Source organism: Myotis lucifugus, unplaced genomic scaffold (assembly GCF_000147115.1).
Source record: "Myotis lucifugus unplaced genomic scaffold, Myoluc2.0 scaffold_12, whole genome shotgun sequence".
Lineage (NCBI taxonomy): Eukaryota > Metazoa > Chordata > Mammalia > Chiroptera > Vespertilionidae > Myotis > Myotis lucifugus.
In genome coordinates, this window is record NW_005871060.1 from 10,954,076 (window position 1) to 10,971,658 (window position 17,583).

Genomic DNA, 17,583 nt, shown 5'->3' on the forward strand with positions numbered 1-17,583 from the left:
TATTTCCTGCTATGGCTATTCTAACACCATGTTTTCTTTGTTCTCAAACTGATAAATTGCGGTTTTCTTCACTTTTTTTCCTATTATTTATTATCCACTACATCAATATACTGGTGATTCCCAAACCTCCATTTGCTGACCAGAACTCTCTCTTCTGAGCCCCTACCTTCAAAGCCAGTGCATACTATATTTCTTCAGCTGGATATTACAGCTCGTCTTTTCCTCATCTTGGATTCTTTCACCTCAAATTGTATTAGCTCTCAACAGGAGTGAACAGTAATTGCATTCACCCAGAAGATCTGCCAGAAACTTAGTGTGAATCTTGACTCTACTCTCATTTTCCCCTCCCACTCTTAAGTTTTGTAAGTCTCCCAAGGCTGAAGTTAAGGTGTTGGCCAGCTGCATTCTGGGGTCTCTTCCAAGCCCATTTCTGTTATTGGAAGAATGTAATTCCTTGGCATTATGGGTTTAAGGTCCTTTTTCCTTGCTGGCTGTTAACTGGAGGCTTCTCTTATCTCTTTAAAATCTGTCTTCCTTCTCATGGGGACTCTTGCAATCATCAAAACAGCTTTCCTGAGTCAAGTCCTTCTCATGCTTTCAGTATCTCTGACTTCGTTCTTATGTGATTCTTGGGGGTTCATTTGACTAGATTAGGCCCACCCAGATAATTTATCTATTTTAAGGTCAACTGTACCATAAAGCGTAATATAACCATAAGGATGATATCTTGTCCTATTCACACATTCTGGAGATGAGGGCAGGAGAACTTTGTGGTGCTGTTTTACACGTTCTGCCCATCACAGCCTAACTGTGGTTGTTTCCTTTATAGTAAGAAAAAAACTCATGTTTTTGAATGAGTCTATGAGAGAAAAATGCCATGAAACCCATTTTATGAAGAAAACAGAAACTCCAGGAAATAGTATAAACTACAACTGAGATCCAGTGGTTTTGTAATAATGAACACTTGGGTTTAATTCAGTAATGATTATTTTTAGTTCGTTAGTATAGGAACATTCTCAAAATACCGAAAATGTGGTTACTAACAACTCCCTGGTAAAGATGATTATCCACTGACATGTATGTGAAGCATTTGGGATTATTTCAGAATTTCAATAAATTGTATTTTCTCTATTAGTAATTGATTTATTCAAGGTCACACAGATAAGTTGTGACACAACAAAGATTCCAATAAAGTCTTCTCTGCCTAGATTGAGAGACAGCAAGAGGCAACATGAAAAACGTGGCTAGATTTGTAGGGTATTTTTTTCTACAGCAGATGAAAGTTTTTAGTATAGTATTCAATTATAATCTGAAACTTTGAAGTACTCTTAACTTTAATTGCTATAACCTTTAAGCCAAAATTTTGTGTTTTTTGATGGATGTTAATTATGCATTCAGTCACAATATGCAGGCATTCACTATATAAGCAACCATTCAAAAGTATATCTACTTCGTAAGTTAAAAAATCTATTTTCCCTAATTCATATATAGGCCATCTTAAAAAGACTCCAACTTAACAATGGACATATAAGGAGTACTTGAAAATACTACTGTGTATGCCGTTATCCATTGGTGCTCTAAACAGAACAAAGCATAACCTTCACTTTTTTCCTTAATATCTAACACTGGTTTGTGTTTTGTAGCTGTGATCTGTAGCTTCAGCTAATGTTTTTTGCTTTTTTGTAGCTTATTTTTCTGACCTCCCAGACTGCCTAAAACCACTGCTTAAATTGAGTCACATTGTCCATAATTCCTGTACAGCATAATGTTGAGCTCTCTACTTTATCTCATCTTTAGAATTCTACAATTATGCCTGAATCCTTGATAAACACCCCTAACGCATTACTTATTTCTGCATTCTTCATCATTGTCACAATTCAGCAGCACCCCATAAAAAAGAATACTACTAAATTTTTAGGATCTGCTAATATTACGATGTCCTCCTCTGGAGTTTTTAACTCTCCTTTATTAACACATAAAACTAAAAGGGCTTTACTCTCCCTTTATTATGCAAAAAATACTTTTGTATTGCCAAGCAGTGCCCAATATTACCCACATTTTCCTTCCCTCTATCTGAATTGGCATAAATGCCCCGGGCTCAAGAGCGGGCTCAGCCTCTTGCCCCAGAAGGATGGCAGAAAGGTGCCCACTACCTGCAGCCAGCCCCTGCTAGTGCAGTGTTTTATGAGATGTAAAGATCCTTTTGATAGAGGGACATAAACACTCCGATGAAAGGCAGAACTCTTTGTTACTTATACCTCCACTGAGAGAAGGCTTCCAGGCGGGGCCATGCAGGACAGAATAACAGCAAACTAGAACCAGAGGGGGCAGTTTAGGTATGGCTAGCAAGATGGAATTAGCTAGGTTCCCTGGGGCTCCCTGAGGACCGGCTAATTTGAATCATTTCAAGAGCTCTTGGCCATACAGTCTGTCCTTAGTTGCTTAGTACCTAGGCTGGTGGTACATGATGGGCCTGGAGTGGGAGGGCCCAATAGGGAAGTGTTTGGGATGGGGACTTAATCAGCTGTTCAAGAAGGGGAACTCACTGGCCTCTCACCAGGGTCTTACAGCTGGGTCAAGACAGCGTTTTAAACAAAAAAATAAAAAATAAAATAAAGCAACTGAATTATACACTTCTAGGTGGGGAATGGGATGTGTGTGATGTTTTTTATTACTTTTTATTCCCAGAAACTAAGTTCATAGTTATGTTCAAGTATAACTCTCTTTATTTTTTACTTAAAACATGAAAAGCAAGTAAGCATGCCTTCATAACAGGAACTTTTAAGAAGATGTTTTTAACCACTTTTATTTTTTTCATATATAGTATATATTGTGGGAAGGATCACTTAAAGAATTGCTTGCTGTGCTTAAGAAATGAAGTATAAAAAATAAATAAGGTATAATGTAGTAATTTTGCCTATCTTCTGTGAAAGAAAATAATGCTGGTATCAGGAAATCTCCAAACCTCTTAAGGACATGTCTTTCCCTGTGAATTTTGTATCAAGCAAGTTCAATGGGACAATATGAATTAATATTTTATCACTTTTGACTTTTTCTGGAGGGAAGCTCATTGTTGATGAGTTTATAGAGACATCGTTTTCAGAGTGATTGATAATTGACTGATGAAACCCCATGGGTTTAAGAAATCAGGAAACTAATCTGTGATACCTACTAACTCATTCTATGACACTGAGGCATTTGTTTCATATCCATATATCTGAAAATTATGTACCATCATTTAAAAACTTTAGAAATTGAAATACCAATGTTTGCTTTTAAATTTTGATTTACATAAATTAAACTGTATGAAATAAAGAAAAGAACAGTGAAAACTTTGAATAACATTTTTATAAGGATCATGACCTGTTAACATGCTATTTTCTTACTGTACAGAAAAAGAAAAGTAAGATGGAGTACATTATACTAGATGAGTTATGCAACACCATTTTTTCTTATTAATGCAAGAAAGGGTATCTAAGAGGGCTCTAATAACTTGGAATGACAAGCTCATGGTCTCCTGGAACTGTTTTAACGTCTTAGCAAATTTCTAAGTATAGGCTAACGTTTTTAAGTATTCAAAAAATGTAGGAATACATTAAATAATGAACACAATTTAAGGGTCTTGGTATTATTAATGGTTTTCTTTTACTTGACTTTTGCTACAACTGTCTTTTCTGCTTCATTTGTATACCTAAAGCCCTACTTAGCCTAGAATTATATAATTTTGATAGAAAATTGGTCAAGAGATATTATGATATCAAAAAAGAAATTTTGTACGTAAAAGTGTTTTATAAGTTATAAAGCTCCTATACAATTCTAGCATTGTTGTCATTATCTTCTGAGTGATGAAAATCAGTAAGAAGTCTTAAGATTTCATAAGAGTAATACTTGCTATAAAATTATGCTGATATCCAAACAGTCTTGTATTTAATTGCTTGAAAAACATAGCCAATATAAGACTGTGACAAGGGACAATGCCATGTTTTCTGATTTGATTTACACGTGAAAAAATACATTGCTAAGCTACTCACTTTGAACGCATTTTGAGCATTTATTATGCCTTTTTTATTTTTATATTTCAATAAAAACGATATTTAGGAAAAAAGGCACAGTGTACATCAATGGAGTGTTAGTACATCTCTTAAATGTATAGTCAAATCTAGAATATAGAATCTCTTTTTATTTAATTTAATGCAGGAGGAGATGATGGGTGGAGGTGGAAGGGGGTATTTGGGGGATAAGTGGTGATGGAAAATAATAAAATAAAGGAAGAAAAAATAAAATGAAAAAAACGTAATGTTATAGCGTCATGTAGTAATTATTGATATTGAAATGCTTTATATATTTTAATTGTTTTATACTAAATAATAAAAAATTAGGGTCTTATTTTTATTGACCTTGCTTTCAGTATTTGAAAAGCAGTTCCTCTTATAGTCCTGTTTATGTTGCAGATAGCCTGCTACTTAAGAGCTAAGTTAACTTAAGAATTATGAGGTCCATTATTTAGGTAGAGCTGCAGAATATTGTCAATTTATTAACATTTTTGTACGCTTTAAAGTCTGCCCTGCTGTCATCTCCTACCATACTTCTATTTTTTTCTTTCCTTTTTTTCCACTTGTTCATAACATTCTGTCATTGTTTACTTGGATAGAGTTGCCTGTTCCCATTTAATCCTTTGACCTTTTCATTTATAAGAATAAGGGAACAGTATATAAGTCATAAAGTAAAGCCCTCCAGAGACATGACCAAAGTCTATAAATAGAGAGTCATGTTGACTCAATACTAATTTTAACTTGCTTTTCTAACTTGCAGCCAAGAGTTATATTTATAATTTTACCTGAGGAACTATGGGGAGGTTTGTGAGTTATAAATGATTTGATTTTTTTAAAATCTGCATTTCTAATTTCAGCATATGATCATTTTCAAGTTGATTTACAGATTGTATTTATTTTTAATTTTATGATCCTTGCTTTCTGTTTATACACTGGTCTTAAACAAAAAGGTGATTCTAATTCCAGGCAAAAATAAATTATAGAGGGTGGGGGGAGGGTTGTAGAGAAGAGAGCTGGGAGAAAAAAAATAATAAATAGACAAATAAATTATAGAGTAAATGGGACTGAAGTCAGCTCCAGGACAAAATACCCAAATATATAGGTATCTGGCTCTTAACTTGTCAGATTTATAAAAGTGCGGAAATCAGATGATTTGTAAGGAATTTTTATATTTGTATTTCTGAATCTATAGTAGTTTATATAATGAGAACATAAATATCCTTTTTATGCATGAAATTAGCTACTTGAAATTTACACTAAATATAACTTAAATACCAAAATCATAAGTAAATCACAACACATTTTATTTTGAAAATTAATGCCATACATTTTTATAAAACTATAATGACTCAATTTACACGAATTCTAATAATTTGGAGTTTGCCCATATGTTCTGATAATCTCTATAACAAATCATCCCATAACTTAGTAGCTTAAAACTATACTTCTATTTTCATAATTTTTATAAGTCAGGGATTTGAAAATGATTCTACTCAGGTAGTTATGGGGAGATGCTGGCAGGAGCTTTGGTCACCTGAGGCTCTGCTGGGCTGGATGAGCAAGATGACTCGCTCTCTGGGCTGGCAGTTAATGCCGGGTGCCCTTTGGCAGCTCAGACAACGCTGCCGATGGAAGCATGACCGCTGGGTTCTCTCTGCAAAGGAGTAAACTGAGAGCGAGCATCCCCGAGACCCACTGTGGAAGCTGAAAGGTCTTTTGTGATCTAACCCTGAAAGTCAAGCAGAGTTACTTCCATTGTATTCTATTGGTCAAGCAAGTCAGTGAAGACCATCCCAGGTCCAAAAGGAAGGATTAAACTCACCTTTCAGTAGGAATAATATCAAAGGAATTGTAGCTATTTTCAATCTACTATGTTATGAGTTCCATATTTATGAATAATTATTGAATTAGGAAGTAATTGAATTTTAGTCCTAAAAATTAATTATCCTTCAATGAAACAGAGGATGCTATACTTATTAAATTATATTTTTCCTATTTGTGACTAATATCCATTGAAATAAATACAAGATTACATTGGTTACATTAGCCTTTGTGTTAATGTAGTATCCTTATTTTGAAAACCAAGAATATTAAAATCCAGTTAATTCTACACATCGATATGATTTCTAATTCAATATATTATCCCGCCAAATGTGTCCTAGAATTTTGCAAACATAGTGAGAATATTGAGGGAAATCGCTACCAGTCTTTATCTCAGAGTAAGAATTATTCAAATTCTTAACTGAAGAACCGAGGATTTGATCCTCTTATTCTCAGAAACATCAAGGTTTTCTTACCAACACTCTCCACCAGCAAAGGCTTTCATTTTTGCATTAAACAGGTACATACCACAATATATTGACTAACAACAAAACTCTAGATAACTAATATTTACTTTCAAAGACATTAATAGATAAGGTTTTTAAAAATGGCTTCTGATGGCATATGATAATTAATGTGTTATTCCATAATTAAATGCAAACGATATGTTAGCACCTGTCTGATTTAAAGCTGTGAGATTCTGAACTTCTTGAAAAAGTACCCCAGGAATGAAATCACAGAATTGTGAGAAGTGAAATTTTTTTGGGAAACCAAGTTTCTTTACAATTTTTATTAGCTAAAATATAGATGACTATTTCATTTTAAACTAATTAATCAACAAAATATAAAATATACAAAGAAATGTTGACAACTAATCAACAAAAAGCAATTGTAGTAGATCCAGGCTGAGGCTCAGATCCCCTTCCAGGGAAGGACTCACTGCCCAGCTGCAAGTCCTGTGGTTAGCTGACTGCTCCAACTATTTCTGCCTGTAGGGCCTGCCTCAGCTGAAGTCAAGTTCATCTGAGACAATGAGTAAAGTAACAACAAGTGAGATCGAGTTCCCTCGAGATTTCGCCTAACAATGGCTGAACAGGAGGGAGTGGTAGAAGAGCCACCCGCTCACCCTCAACCCTGGGTTCTTCTGCAGGGCAGTGTTGGCTGTGGAGCCGCTCCTTCAACTGGCAGAGTATTTGCGAGTATATGTAAGTCATGGCCCACTAAACTTCTGCTCAATTCTGGTTCTTTTCCTTTTCTTTTCGTGTGGATTTACTCTCTAATAAACTTTTTGCACCCTTAATTCCACCTAAGTACTTGTTTCCAGGAGAACCTAACCTGTGGCATTTTATTTTATGAAGGGAGTTAATCATTTAAAATTTGGGGAATATAAACTAGTTTATGTCAGATAATTTATAGTCTGGTGTTATCACTAACTCCACAGAAATGTCCATGGGGCTCAAAGAAGTTCAGAGCCACAGGGCTGCTTAACTGAAGAACTGAGGATTTGATCCTCTTAGTCTCAGAAACATCAAGGTTTTCTTACCTGCCTCGTAAGCCTGCTGATATCTTTTTTGCATTGTGGAGCAAGCTAAGCCTTTTGCCATTACCAGTGTAACATGTACTATTTAGAATCTATACAAATATTAAAAATGATTAATATAAACTGTATCCATAAAGCTCCATTTTAGGGAAGGAATAGAAGTATTATGAAAGAAAAGGAACAGAGATAATTAGCGTCTCCCAGTCAAGCTGGTTGTGAGCACATGGAAGGAGATATTAGTAAATTTGAAACATGTTCTAGATTGCTTTGTGTGAAGAAGAAATTAACATGAGAACCAGAATAAACAAGTATTCTATTTTCTTTGATCCATTAGCTGTTTTCTTCCTTGTCAGCTCAGATAAGGTTAACAGATTCAGAGAAAGTGAGAATTCTCCTAATGTTTATACTGTTTGTTTGGTAACTTTATGAGAAGGAAAGGTGGGTTTGAGTGTATTATGTGTGTCAGTTATAATGTTTGGTGCTAATAATATGCTAATGAAATAAAGGCATACCTCAGAGATATTGCAGGTTTGGTTCCAGGCCACTGCAATAAAGTGAATATTGAAATATATAAACCCGTAATATTTTTGCTGGTGGAGAGTGTTGCCTTCAATTAGTAAAAACACATCTGTGTGTGCAGCTCAGTAAAGTGGTACTCAATAAAACAAAGGAGTTATGCCTGCAGTCTAGCCACTAGGTGGTGGGGGTAGGAGAGAACCAGTCCATTGAGGCTGTGTGCAAGCAAATAACACTTGAAGTATTAGTATTATATAAAACTTAACACTTGAAGTATTAGTATTATATGAAACTTAGAGGCCCAGTGCATGAACATTCATGCACTGGAGGGGGGGTCCCTCAGCCCAGCCTGTCCCCTCTCACAGTCCGGGAGCCCTTAGGGGCCAGAGGCGACCCAGCGATCAGGGGAAGGCGATGCCCCATCACAACCGACAGTCGGACATGCCTCTCACAATGTTGTTGCTGCTGCTGCTGCCGCTGTTGCTCCGTGGCATCTCTCTGTACTGTGGTTCATACTCGCCATGCTGGGGTTGCGCCCCGGGTTCATGATGTTCAAGGCCTGGCCCTGGGGGTTCAGGTCTCCCATTGCTTGCTGCTGCAGAGGGACAGCAGGTGGTGGCCCGCTGGCTTGCATGGCGTTCAGATTCAGCAGGCTGGGCTAGAGCTGAAGGCCGGGCTGGCTGGCCACTTGCTTGGCTGTGTGCTATTTGATGAGAGCTGCCATCAGCTGAGGGTTTGATTTGAGGATGTTGAGCATGTGCTGCTGCTGGCGGAGCTGGGAGACTTCAGGGTCCACAGCAGGTCCTGCAGGGCACCTGGAGAGATGTTCTGAGGTGACTGCACCCTGGGTCTGCATAGACATCAGGGGTCTGGGCATGCTTCACATTGGCTATTGCTGGGGGATCGGTGCCAGCTGCCACTGCCAGGGCTCAGGGGGCAGAATAACAGGCCCACTGACTTGGTTGGGTCACATTCAGGCCCATGGGGGCCATCTGGCTCTCAGGAGTCATTGTGCCTCAGGGGCATACTGTTGCTGGTGCTCACCCAGTACAGATGCTGCTGATGTGCCTCACTTGCAATCTGCTGGGCGCCTCCACTGCTGCAGGTGGGCCTGGGCAGGGGGCGGTGGGGCTGGCACCTGGTTAGTGGGCTTCCCAGTGCAAACTGTGGTGGGGGGCTGAGTTCTGGCCACGCTGGAAAAGCTGGCTAGTGACATGCTCACAGACGAGGTCTGGGGCAGAGTCGGGGCTGTGGTGTCCAGGGTGTGCTGGGATGCAGTGTGAGGGGCCAGGGTGCTGCTGAAGGAGGGGAGGTGTGGGTGTTGATGGTGGCATCTGCTGGTGCATGAGCTATGCGTGCTGCCGGTGGTGCTGTGTCTTCTGCTGGTGGAGCATCTGCTTGATGTTGAGGTAGTAGGGAATGGAGCATGTGTTTTCTTGGCAGTGTTTGGCATGGTAGCAGCAAAGGGCCATGAACTGCTTGCACACTCTGCAATCTTCATTGGTCTTGCGCTGGCAGCCCTTGGTGGGCTGCACATCCACCTCACCTTCTGGCAGATGGCTACGGGCAGTTGGTGTTGCAGTACTGGCGGGCATGCCTCAGGGACTGGATGCAGCATTGGATGGCCTGGCACCACCACTCCCAGAGGCTCCTGAACTGCAGTGCACCTGCCACCCTGCAGGAGCAGAGGCAGCCCTACCTCCTCCGCTTCCGCTCCCCAGCATCCTCCACTCTGGCTCCGCAGTGGTGGTTACGGCCTCCTCCCCAGTGGCTCCCTTGGTGGCATCAGCGCTGTTTCCTGAGCAGCCAGCAGAAGAGCTCTCAGGGCCCCTTCCTGCCTGGGATCGCCAAGAAACAGGCTGTTTTGGAGCCAACTTTTATTGTACTTGCCGCGGTGACGAAGCAAGCATTCTGCCAGGCTGCTCCCGCTGCCTGTTCTCAGCGGCCGCCCCCCGGGACTGGAGGACTCAGGCGGGTCTGAGAGGACTGGGTGCCGCCATCTTGTGGTTATGGGTGCTGCCATCTTAGTGATGGAGTGATGGTTAATTTGCATATTACCCTTTTATTAGATGGGATGATGTATGATTTAGATGGTATGGATCTTGTCCTTACTCTCTAGGGATACATAAGTCATCCAGCAAGGGAAAGCTCCTAGTGGAATAAGGAGTAATGCTTGAAAATGAAAGGTTCGGAGTGGGCTGGGGTTGAGCACCTATTATGTGAGGCCATAATGTATCAAAAAAGATTTTATTCCCGACACCTGGGTGCAGGTGGGCTGAGACCGAGAAAGGCATCAGTGAAGAGAGCAGGGAGAGATAGGTTTTTATTAATTTTTGCTGGCTGTAAGCTGCTCTGCTGATGTAAGGGTCTGGTCCATCCTTGGTTCCTCCCATGCCAGGTGTCTTCTGGTTATCTGAGCTATGCTGTGCTCAAGGCTACAAGCTTTCTGCTAAGCACAATAAGTTTTTCTCTGCCCCGTTTTATTTCCTTTAACCCTTCGCGGTCCAATTTTATTTTTGGAATTCGAACAGTCTGGTCCAAATTAATTGATGGGATTGAATGTTGAACCGGTTTGCAGTGTCGACCTCAGCCTCGATGTTGGACCTGATCCTAGCACCTGGTCTGTCAAGTCAGCCTCCACGTTGGACCGAAAAGGGTTAACCCTTTCAGAAATGCCTCTCCCAGCATGAGGAGGATAAAGGGTTGCAGTGGGACGGTGACAATGTAATCTAGAGACATGCATGTGTAAAGCAAGGAGACAGGAAAGAACATTTTTATGTTTCTGTTCTGTGGGTGAGCCAAGGTGGTAAGAAAGTTGGAGCTTAAAAAGTTTGAAACCCCAGATACAAGCAATAGCAGACAAGGAAAGGCACTATGCTATGCTAAAGAGTTTTGACTTTATTTTTCATCTGAAAGAGGAAGTGATTTGCTGTTAAATTAATAAGTGATATAATTAATTCCCATTTAGGAAAATATTTCTGGTAGATAGGGGAAGTTATAGAGAACCAGTTTAGAGACTTAATGCAGTAAGTCATGTAAGAAGCAATGAGTACCTAGAGAAAGTTAACTCCTGTCCAAGAAACATCAAGGAAATAGATATTAAAGAGTTTGGTACCAATCAGAGGGGAGAAGGTTGGGGGATTGGGTGAAAAGGTGAGGGGATTTAACAAAGAAAAAAAAACACCTCATTGACACAGACAACAATATAGTGATTACCACACTGAAAGAGGGTGGTGGGAGGTAGAAGAATGTAAAGGGGGGATAAATGGTAATGGAAGGAGACTTGACTTGGGGTGGTGAACACATAATATAATGTATAAATGACATTATAGAATTACACACCTGAAACCTATATAATTTTATTAACCAATGGCATCCCAATCAACTCAATAAAAAATAAAAAAATTAAAAAAGAGTTTGGTACCAGATTTGGTTTCTAGTGCACAAGAACTGAGAGCATAGGATGACTTCCTGGTCATTTTAGAAAACATACTGGGAGAAATAGGTAGAAGTAAAGCTTTGGTGTAGGGGAAAGGTTGTTGAAATAAAGATTTATTATAGGCAACTCTCACTAACACCAGAGAGGTGTCACTGGACAGCCCCCTGAGCCAGTGGCAGAGGGCTGTCCCCAAACTCGATCCTTGTCTTCTCATACAAATGAGTTTAATATGAGAGACCCTGACTGCATTGTGAAAAGCCAATTTATTAAAAACAATTAAGGCATGCATCTTTATTGAAAAAAAGCAAAAGCAAAGCAAGCAAACCTACGCATCTGGCTTATGAAGCACAGACGGGCTCTCAGCTAATCTGAAGAGCAAGTTTGGTTGGGGTCTGTGGCATCATACACCCTCCTGAGTATAGGTCTCAACATTCTTTTGTTGAATAGTTTGGTATAGATTAAGTCTCAAGGTCCCCCCCCCCTTTTTTTAACTTTGTGTGGCCTTCCCAGAAATAATGAGAAGCACCTAGCAACTTTATCTTGCCAAGCATTGAGACTGCTGGATTCTCTGCTTAGGAAGTAAAATGGCCCCTTTTTCCTTTCCTTTTCCCCCCTTCCTTTCTGCATTCTCTCATTAGGGAGGTTTTTTAAAACATTTGCTCTGTGTCCTTGGCTGGGGAAGATAATGGCTTGTTAGTTACAAGCTGGCTGCAAATTGCCCACAGTGTTTGGCCTTGTTTTAACTTTCCCGTCAGTTTCCCTATTCCTCCTGCCCTGGATTCTTACAACACATTAAGTGTAAATGTCTATAGGACAAGGCTGAATATATGCTCAGTAAGTAGTTTTATTCATGGGTTGGAGCTTGGAAGACAGGTAAGATAAGCCATAGATGTGGCTGAGTGTACATGTAGAGAGTGAAGATTAAATGTCCACAGATTGCTAGTGAAAGGGACAAATGTTATAGTGGAATCATTAAAGATAAAGACTATAAATGACCATTGGTTTGAGAACTAATATTTAACTACAGCAAGGGAACAAATGGTAAAGTCTCTCTTTTAGAATGTAGGTATTTTTATTCCACTGATATGTATGCGCAGGAATGGGTGAAAGAATTTAGGATGACCCCTAGGTTTCTGTCATTGGGAACAAAATGGACAAATGGACATCCAAAGAAAAGGACTGATATAAGGAAAAAACACAGGCGTGTGTATCATTTGTAGCATAATATTTTTGGATGAATTAGCTTATTTTGCAACTTAGAATATTATGAATTATCATAGTGTAGAGGAAATTTCACTTTCATTAGTCAGATGCAATTATCTCCCTCTGTGTGAAGCTGACTTTCCTTATCAAGAGCAAAGTGAAAGGGCTAAGCCTATTATGCTGTCTCTTTGATGTTTTTATAGGATATAATGAAAGATGACTGCTCAATGCTGAAGCTGCAGCTGAAAGAGAAGGATGAACTCATTTCCCAACTTCAGGAAGAGCTGGTAAGTGATATTTGCCCCACAAGTGTGTTTGCTTTGCAAGATTATTTGCTATAAACCCTACAACAATTTATTTATTAATACTAATATTACTTATTTATAAATGGTTAGGGATTCAATCTGTTTATCAATTTTGTAATCCTGTGGTAATAAGGATTTGACAATCTGAAAAATTGCACGTTTTATATTATGTATTAAATTTGATATAATTTCAGAAACAGATCACTGAACCAAAGTTAGACATTTCATTTAAATCTATGAAAAATTGTGAAGGATACAGCCACATTTTACTTTGTAAAGTGCATAATTTAACTCTACTATATCTAGAGTTAAAAACACCTATATATATAAAACCCTAATATGCAAATAGATCGAATGGTGGAACGGCCGAACAACCAGTCACTATGACATGCGCTGACCACCAGGGGGCACACGTGGAAAATAGCGGGTGTCAGCATCAGGTGGCAGAGCACAGAACATGGCGGGCGTTGGCCGTGGCAGGATGGTGGAGCAGGGCGGGCACCAGAACAAGGCGGGGAGCTGGTCACTGTCATCAGGGCAAGCCTCTGATGGTTACTGAAAATCCTTTGCTCCTTAGCACTGTGGTCCTGCCTGGTGCTCACACCTGCTGCCAGTGCCAGCCCCGCTCACACCTGCTGCCGGTGCCGGAGCTTCTGCTCGCACCTGCTACCAGCGTCTGGTGCTAGTCCCAATCACTCCGCACCATCAGTGGGTGCGAGCGGGGCCAGAGCTGTAAGCACGTGGGAGTGGTGGCAGCGGTGGCAGTGGGAGCGGGGCTGCTGGCAGACAGGGACCAGGCACCACGGTGGGAAGGGGCGGCGGGGGTGCAGAGGATGGGCCGAGACCTGCTCCTGTGCCCACCACATCCTTGTGGCCCACAGTTCCTTTCAAAGTGCATGAATTCATGCACTGGGCCCCTAGTGTAATATAAAGCAAATTACTCATTCATCCTGCAAACAAAACTAGATTTTACTTTTTATTTTCATAAAATTACCAATGATACTTATTAATATAGATATTATTTTATATAAACCCCAGATGAAAATATCATACAGCCCTAACTGGTTTGGCTCAGTGGAAAGAGCGTCAGCCTGCGGACTGAAAGGTCCCAGGTTCGATTCCAGTCAAGGGCATGTACCTTGGTTGTGGGCACATTCCTAGTGGGAAGTGTGCAGGAGGCAGCTGATCGGTGTTTCTCTCTCATCGATGTTTCTAACTCTCCCTCTCCCTTCCTCTCTGTAAAAAAATGGTAAAATATTAAAAAAAAATATCATACAGAAATATGAAATGTATATAGTTCATGTTTTCAGGGTGTTTTTTAAATGTGGTATCATAAAAAGGTAATCATACTTTTATGACATGAAAACACATTTGGTAGGTAACAAGTACTGGGCATTACTTTTCAAAGTATGTGTTTTCAACTTATGATGGTTTCATATTTGACTAGAGATTTGATTACCTTAACAATAATGTATAATGTAATTATTAAATATAATTAAATGACAAAACAGATTTTATAGACCATTAAGCTTCTGAGAACGTTTAACATGTTGGTGAGATGGCAGGCAAATTTAGTGCATATTTTATTGACTCAGCAACTGACAGCATGTTACTGAGACTTGACCTTTATTTAGACCGTTCCATGATTGAAACAATGCTGATCATCGATCTCATGAGCATAGTGTTATTGCTGATTTAGAAATGTTTAAAATCCTTGTATAAGTGAACTTGAGCAGTTCAAACCCATGTTGTTTAAGGGTCAGCTTGTAGTCAATTTGGGTAATTCAAATTTAAAGTAAAAAGATACACTTGTGCCTCATTTTACTAAGTCAGCCAGCACAGGACTTTGCTTGGAGGAAGAGGTACTAAATTTAATTATAGCTATGTACCATTGGATCTGGAAGTAATAACTTCTTTCTCATTTTACTCAACAAAGGAGGGACAAATATGTATTAAATATTAGAATATTAGAATGTCCTGGGGTTGTTTGTATATGTGGTGTGGCAACATTGAAGAGAAAAAGAAATGTTCTTTTCAGGAAGGAATTTTTTGTTTGGTAAACCTGAAAGAACTAGTTTACACATGGGTGATTATCCCCTACTGCTTTATAACAGAACAAAATCTCCTCTGCCCTGCTATGAGGTAATGTGAAGGGCATAGGCTAGTGGTGCCTATGTGCAATGGGGTATGTAAATAGTATTTTGTATATTGATAATAAATTATATCTTGTGTTGGTCTTACAAAGTGTGTTCACAAAAATGGAATAAGCCAAACAACATTTGAAATTATCAAGTTTAAGACTACTCACACATCAAATTAGATCTTTAAAATGTCTTTATTTTCCTCTTTTCTCTCCCGTACAAACTTACATGAATTTTGTTGAGCTTGTTGTGACTTCAGTTCTTTTATTAGTTGGTTTTCCTTTGAAAGGTATTTCTTCTCTTATGATAGCTTATGTGTGGCTTGTATTTGCAAACCCTTAATCATGGTTTTATCTATTTATATTTAAATTATATGTAGTTTAAGATTTATTACACACTAGAGGCCTGGCCTGGTGCATGGATTCGTGCACCGGTGGGTCCCACAGCCTGGCCTGTGCCTTCTCACCATCTGGAACCCCTCAGGGGATGTCGGACTGCTGCTCCTGCCTGCAATTCCCGCTCCTCCCAGCCCCGCTGCACTTGCCACAGGCTTGTGCCCAGTCAATCCTGATTGGGAGGGGCTTGCACCGCTGCACGGTGCTTGCCAGCCATAGCCTTGTGTCTGGCGCCCGTTGTTCAGCTGAGTAGTGCTCCTGTGTGGGAGTACACAAACCACCAGGGGGCAGCTCCTGCATTGAGTGTCTGTCCCCTGGTGGTCAGTGTGCATCATAGCAACCAGGTCAACTGGTCATTTGGTCATTCGTTCGGTAGCTTAGGCTTTTTATATATAGATTACTCCTTGCTTTCCTTTTCATCTTATTCCATTATATAGACTCATCTGATTCATTTATGGTTTTCATTTATGGTTTTTAGAATCCTTTCCCAAATGTTTCCTTTCAATGGGGGTATTGATGATATGGTATCTAAATCTTTGAATAAAGATAAAGGATGCTGCTATGGATTGAATTGTATCCCCCCAAATTCATCAAATTCATATGTTGAAGCCCTACCCCAATGTGACTGTATATGGGATAGGGCTTTTAGAAGTTAATTAGGATTAAGTAAAGTGGTAAGTGTGGAGTCCTAAATTGATAGAATTTAGTGGCCTTGCACAGAGGAAAGGCCATGTGAAAACAAAAATGACAGCTGCCTACAAGCCAGGAGGAGACACCTTAGTAGGACCTGACCATGTGGGAACCCTGATCTTGGAGTTCTACCCTCCAGAACTATGAGAAAATTAACATTTTTAAGAAATATATATATAATGTTGTTTCTTGATTTTAGAGAGAGAGAGAGAGAGAGAGAGAGAGAGAGAGAGAGAATCATCCATCAGCTGCCTCCTGCATAACCCATCCTGGGGATGAAGCCGACAACCCAGGCATGTGCCCTGATGAGGAAGTGGACTGTGACCTCCTGGTTTATAGGTTGATGTCCAACCACTGAACCAGTAGGACAGTCTTAACTTGTTTTTTAAGACACCTAGTCTGTGATATTTTGTTATGGCAGCCTGAGCTGACTAAGACAGATACCATGTCAAAGCATAGTATTTTTAGGTCTTGGTTCTTTTTTCTTAGTAAATAACATTCCATAATTTTTAAATTTGGGTGCTGCACATGACCTTTTTCCATGGTTTACCTAGGTGTGTGACTATTTTTCTTCCTTAATTATGACTGGTATCAGCAATCCTGTTCTGCCCATTCAAGTCTTCCTTCAAATTACAAATTTTTTCTTCAAGGCTTCCTTCAAATTATAGAATATTTTTTCTCTTGAAATCCATATGTCCATATTTGATCTTCTTGATCTCTCTCTCCTTATATTTTTCTTTTAGTATTGAACTATTTTATCTTTAGCTGAAATTTTTCCATTAATATTCTAAGCCACTAATTTGATTCTCAACTATGACTATACTTTTATAGTCTAATAAATATTAAAATACAGAAATTATTTTTAAATCTAGAAAATAATTGTAATGTTTTAATTATATACTATTAAATATTCTTAGTATGTGGTGTTGTTAATTTGTCATTTGTGTGGGCAACATTTCTATTGCACTGTAAGTAGCCTGTCCTTAATATCTTGTTTGTCCTTCCTTCCTAGGATATTTGGTCCCCTTAAGATCCACAATTACTTTCTTTGGCTTGTTTATTTCTCTATTTATTCTCAGTACTCAGGTTAAAAAAAATAGAAAATTTAAACCAGAGATGACCAAAGGCCCAATATAACCTGCTTTTGTTGGCTGGTAACAATGAACAAACTTGAAGGATATTAGTCATTGGCCTTCTTTTGTGACACCATGAGGTCTCTTCAGTTACAAATATTAAACAACTGACTGGTGTAGGTGGCTGCTCTGCAGTTCTGCCAGCAAAAAATACTCTGCAGATCTTCTTAGGATGGGAAATTAGGGAAGTATCACCTTTCTTGCAAGGATGGATATATTCCATCAGCTGCTTTCTCTCCAGAACCTTGATTTTTCATTCTTAACCCAGACTTATTGGTGCTTGTCCAATGACTCCAGTTAAGCCCCTAGGACAGTGGTTCTCCACCTTGGCTGCACATTAGAATCACC

General features: G+C 39.4%; 1 protein-coding gene across 1 annotated transcript in view; it reads left to right on the plus strand.

The window, feature by feature from the left end:
• CCSER1 (coiled-coil serine rich protein 1) overlaps positions 1-17,583 on the plus strand; it is a 1,147,418-nt gene that overhangs the window by 535,167 nt on the left and 594,668 nt on the right. Inside the window, exon 8 of the mRNA XM_006084620.3 lies at positions 12,775-12,858. Coding sequence (XP_006084682.1) covers positions 12,775-12,858 — 84 coding nt within the window. The remainder of the gene's footprint in view (positions 1-12,774; positions 12,859-17,583) is intronic.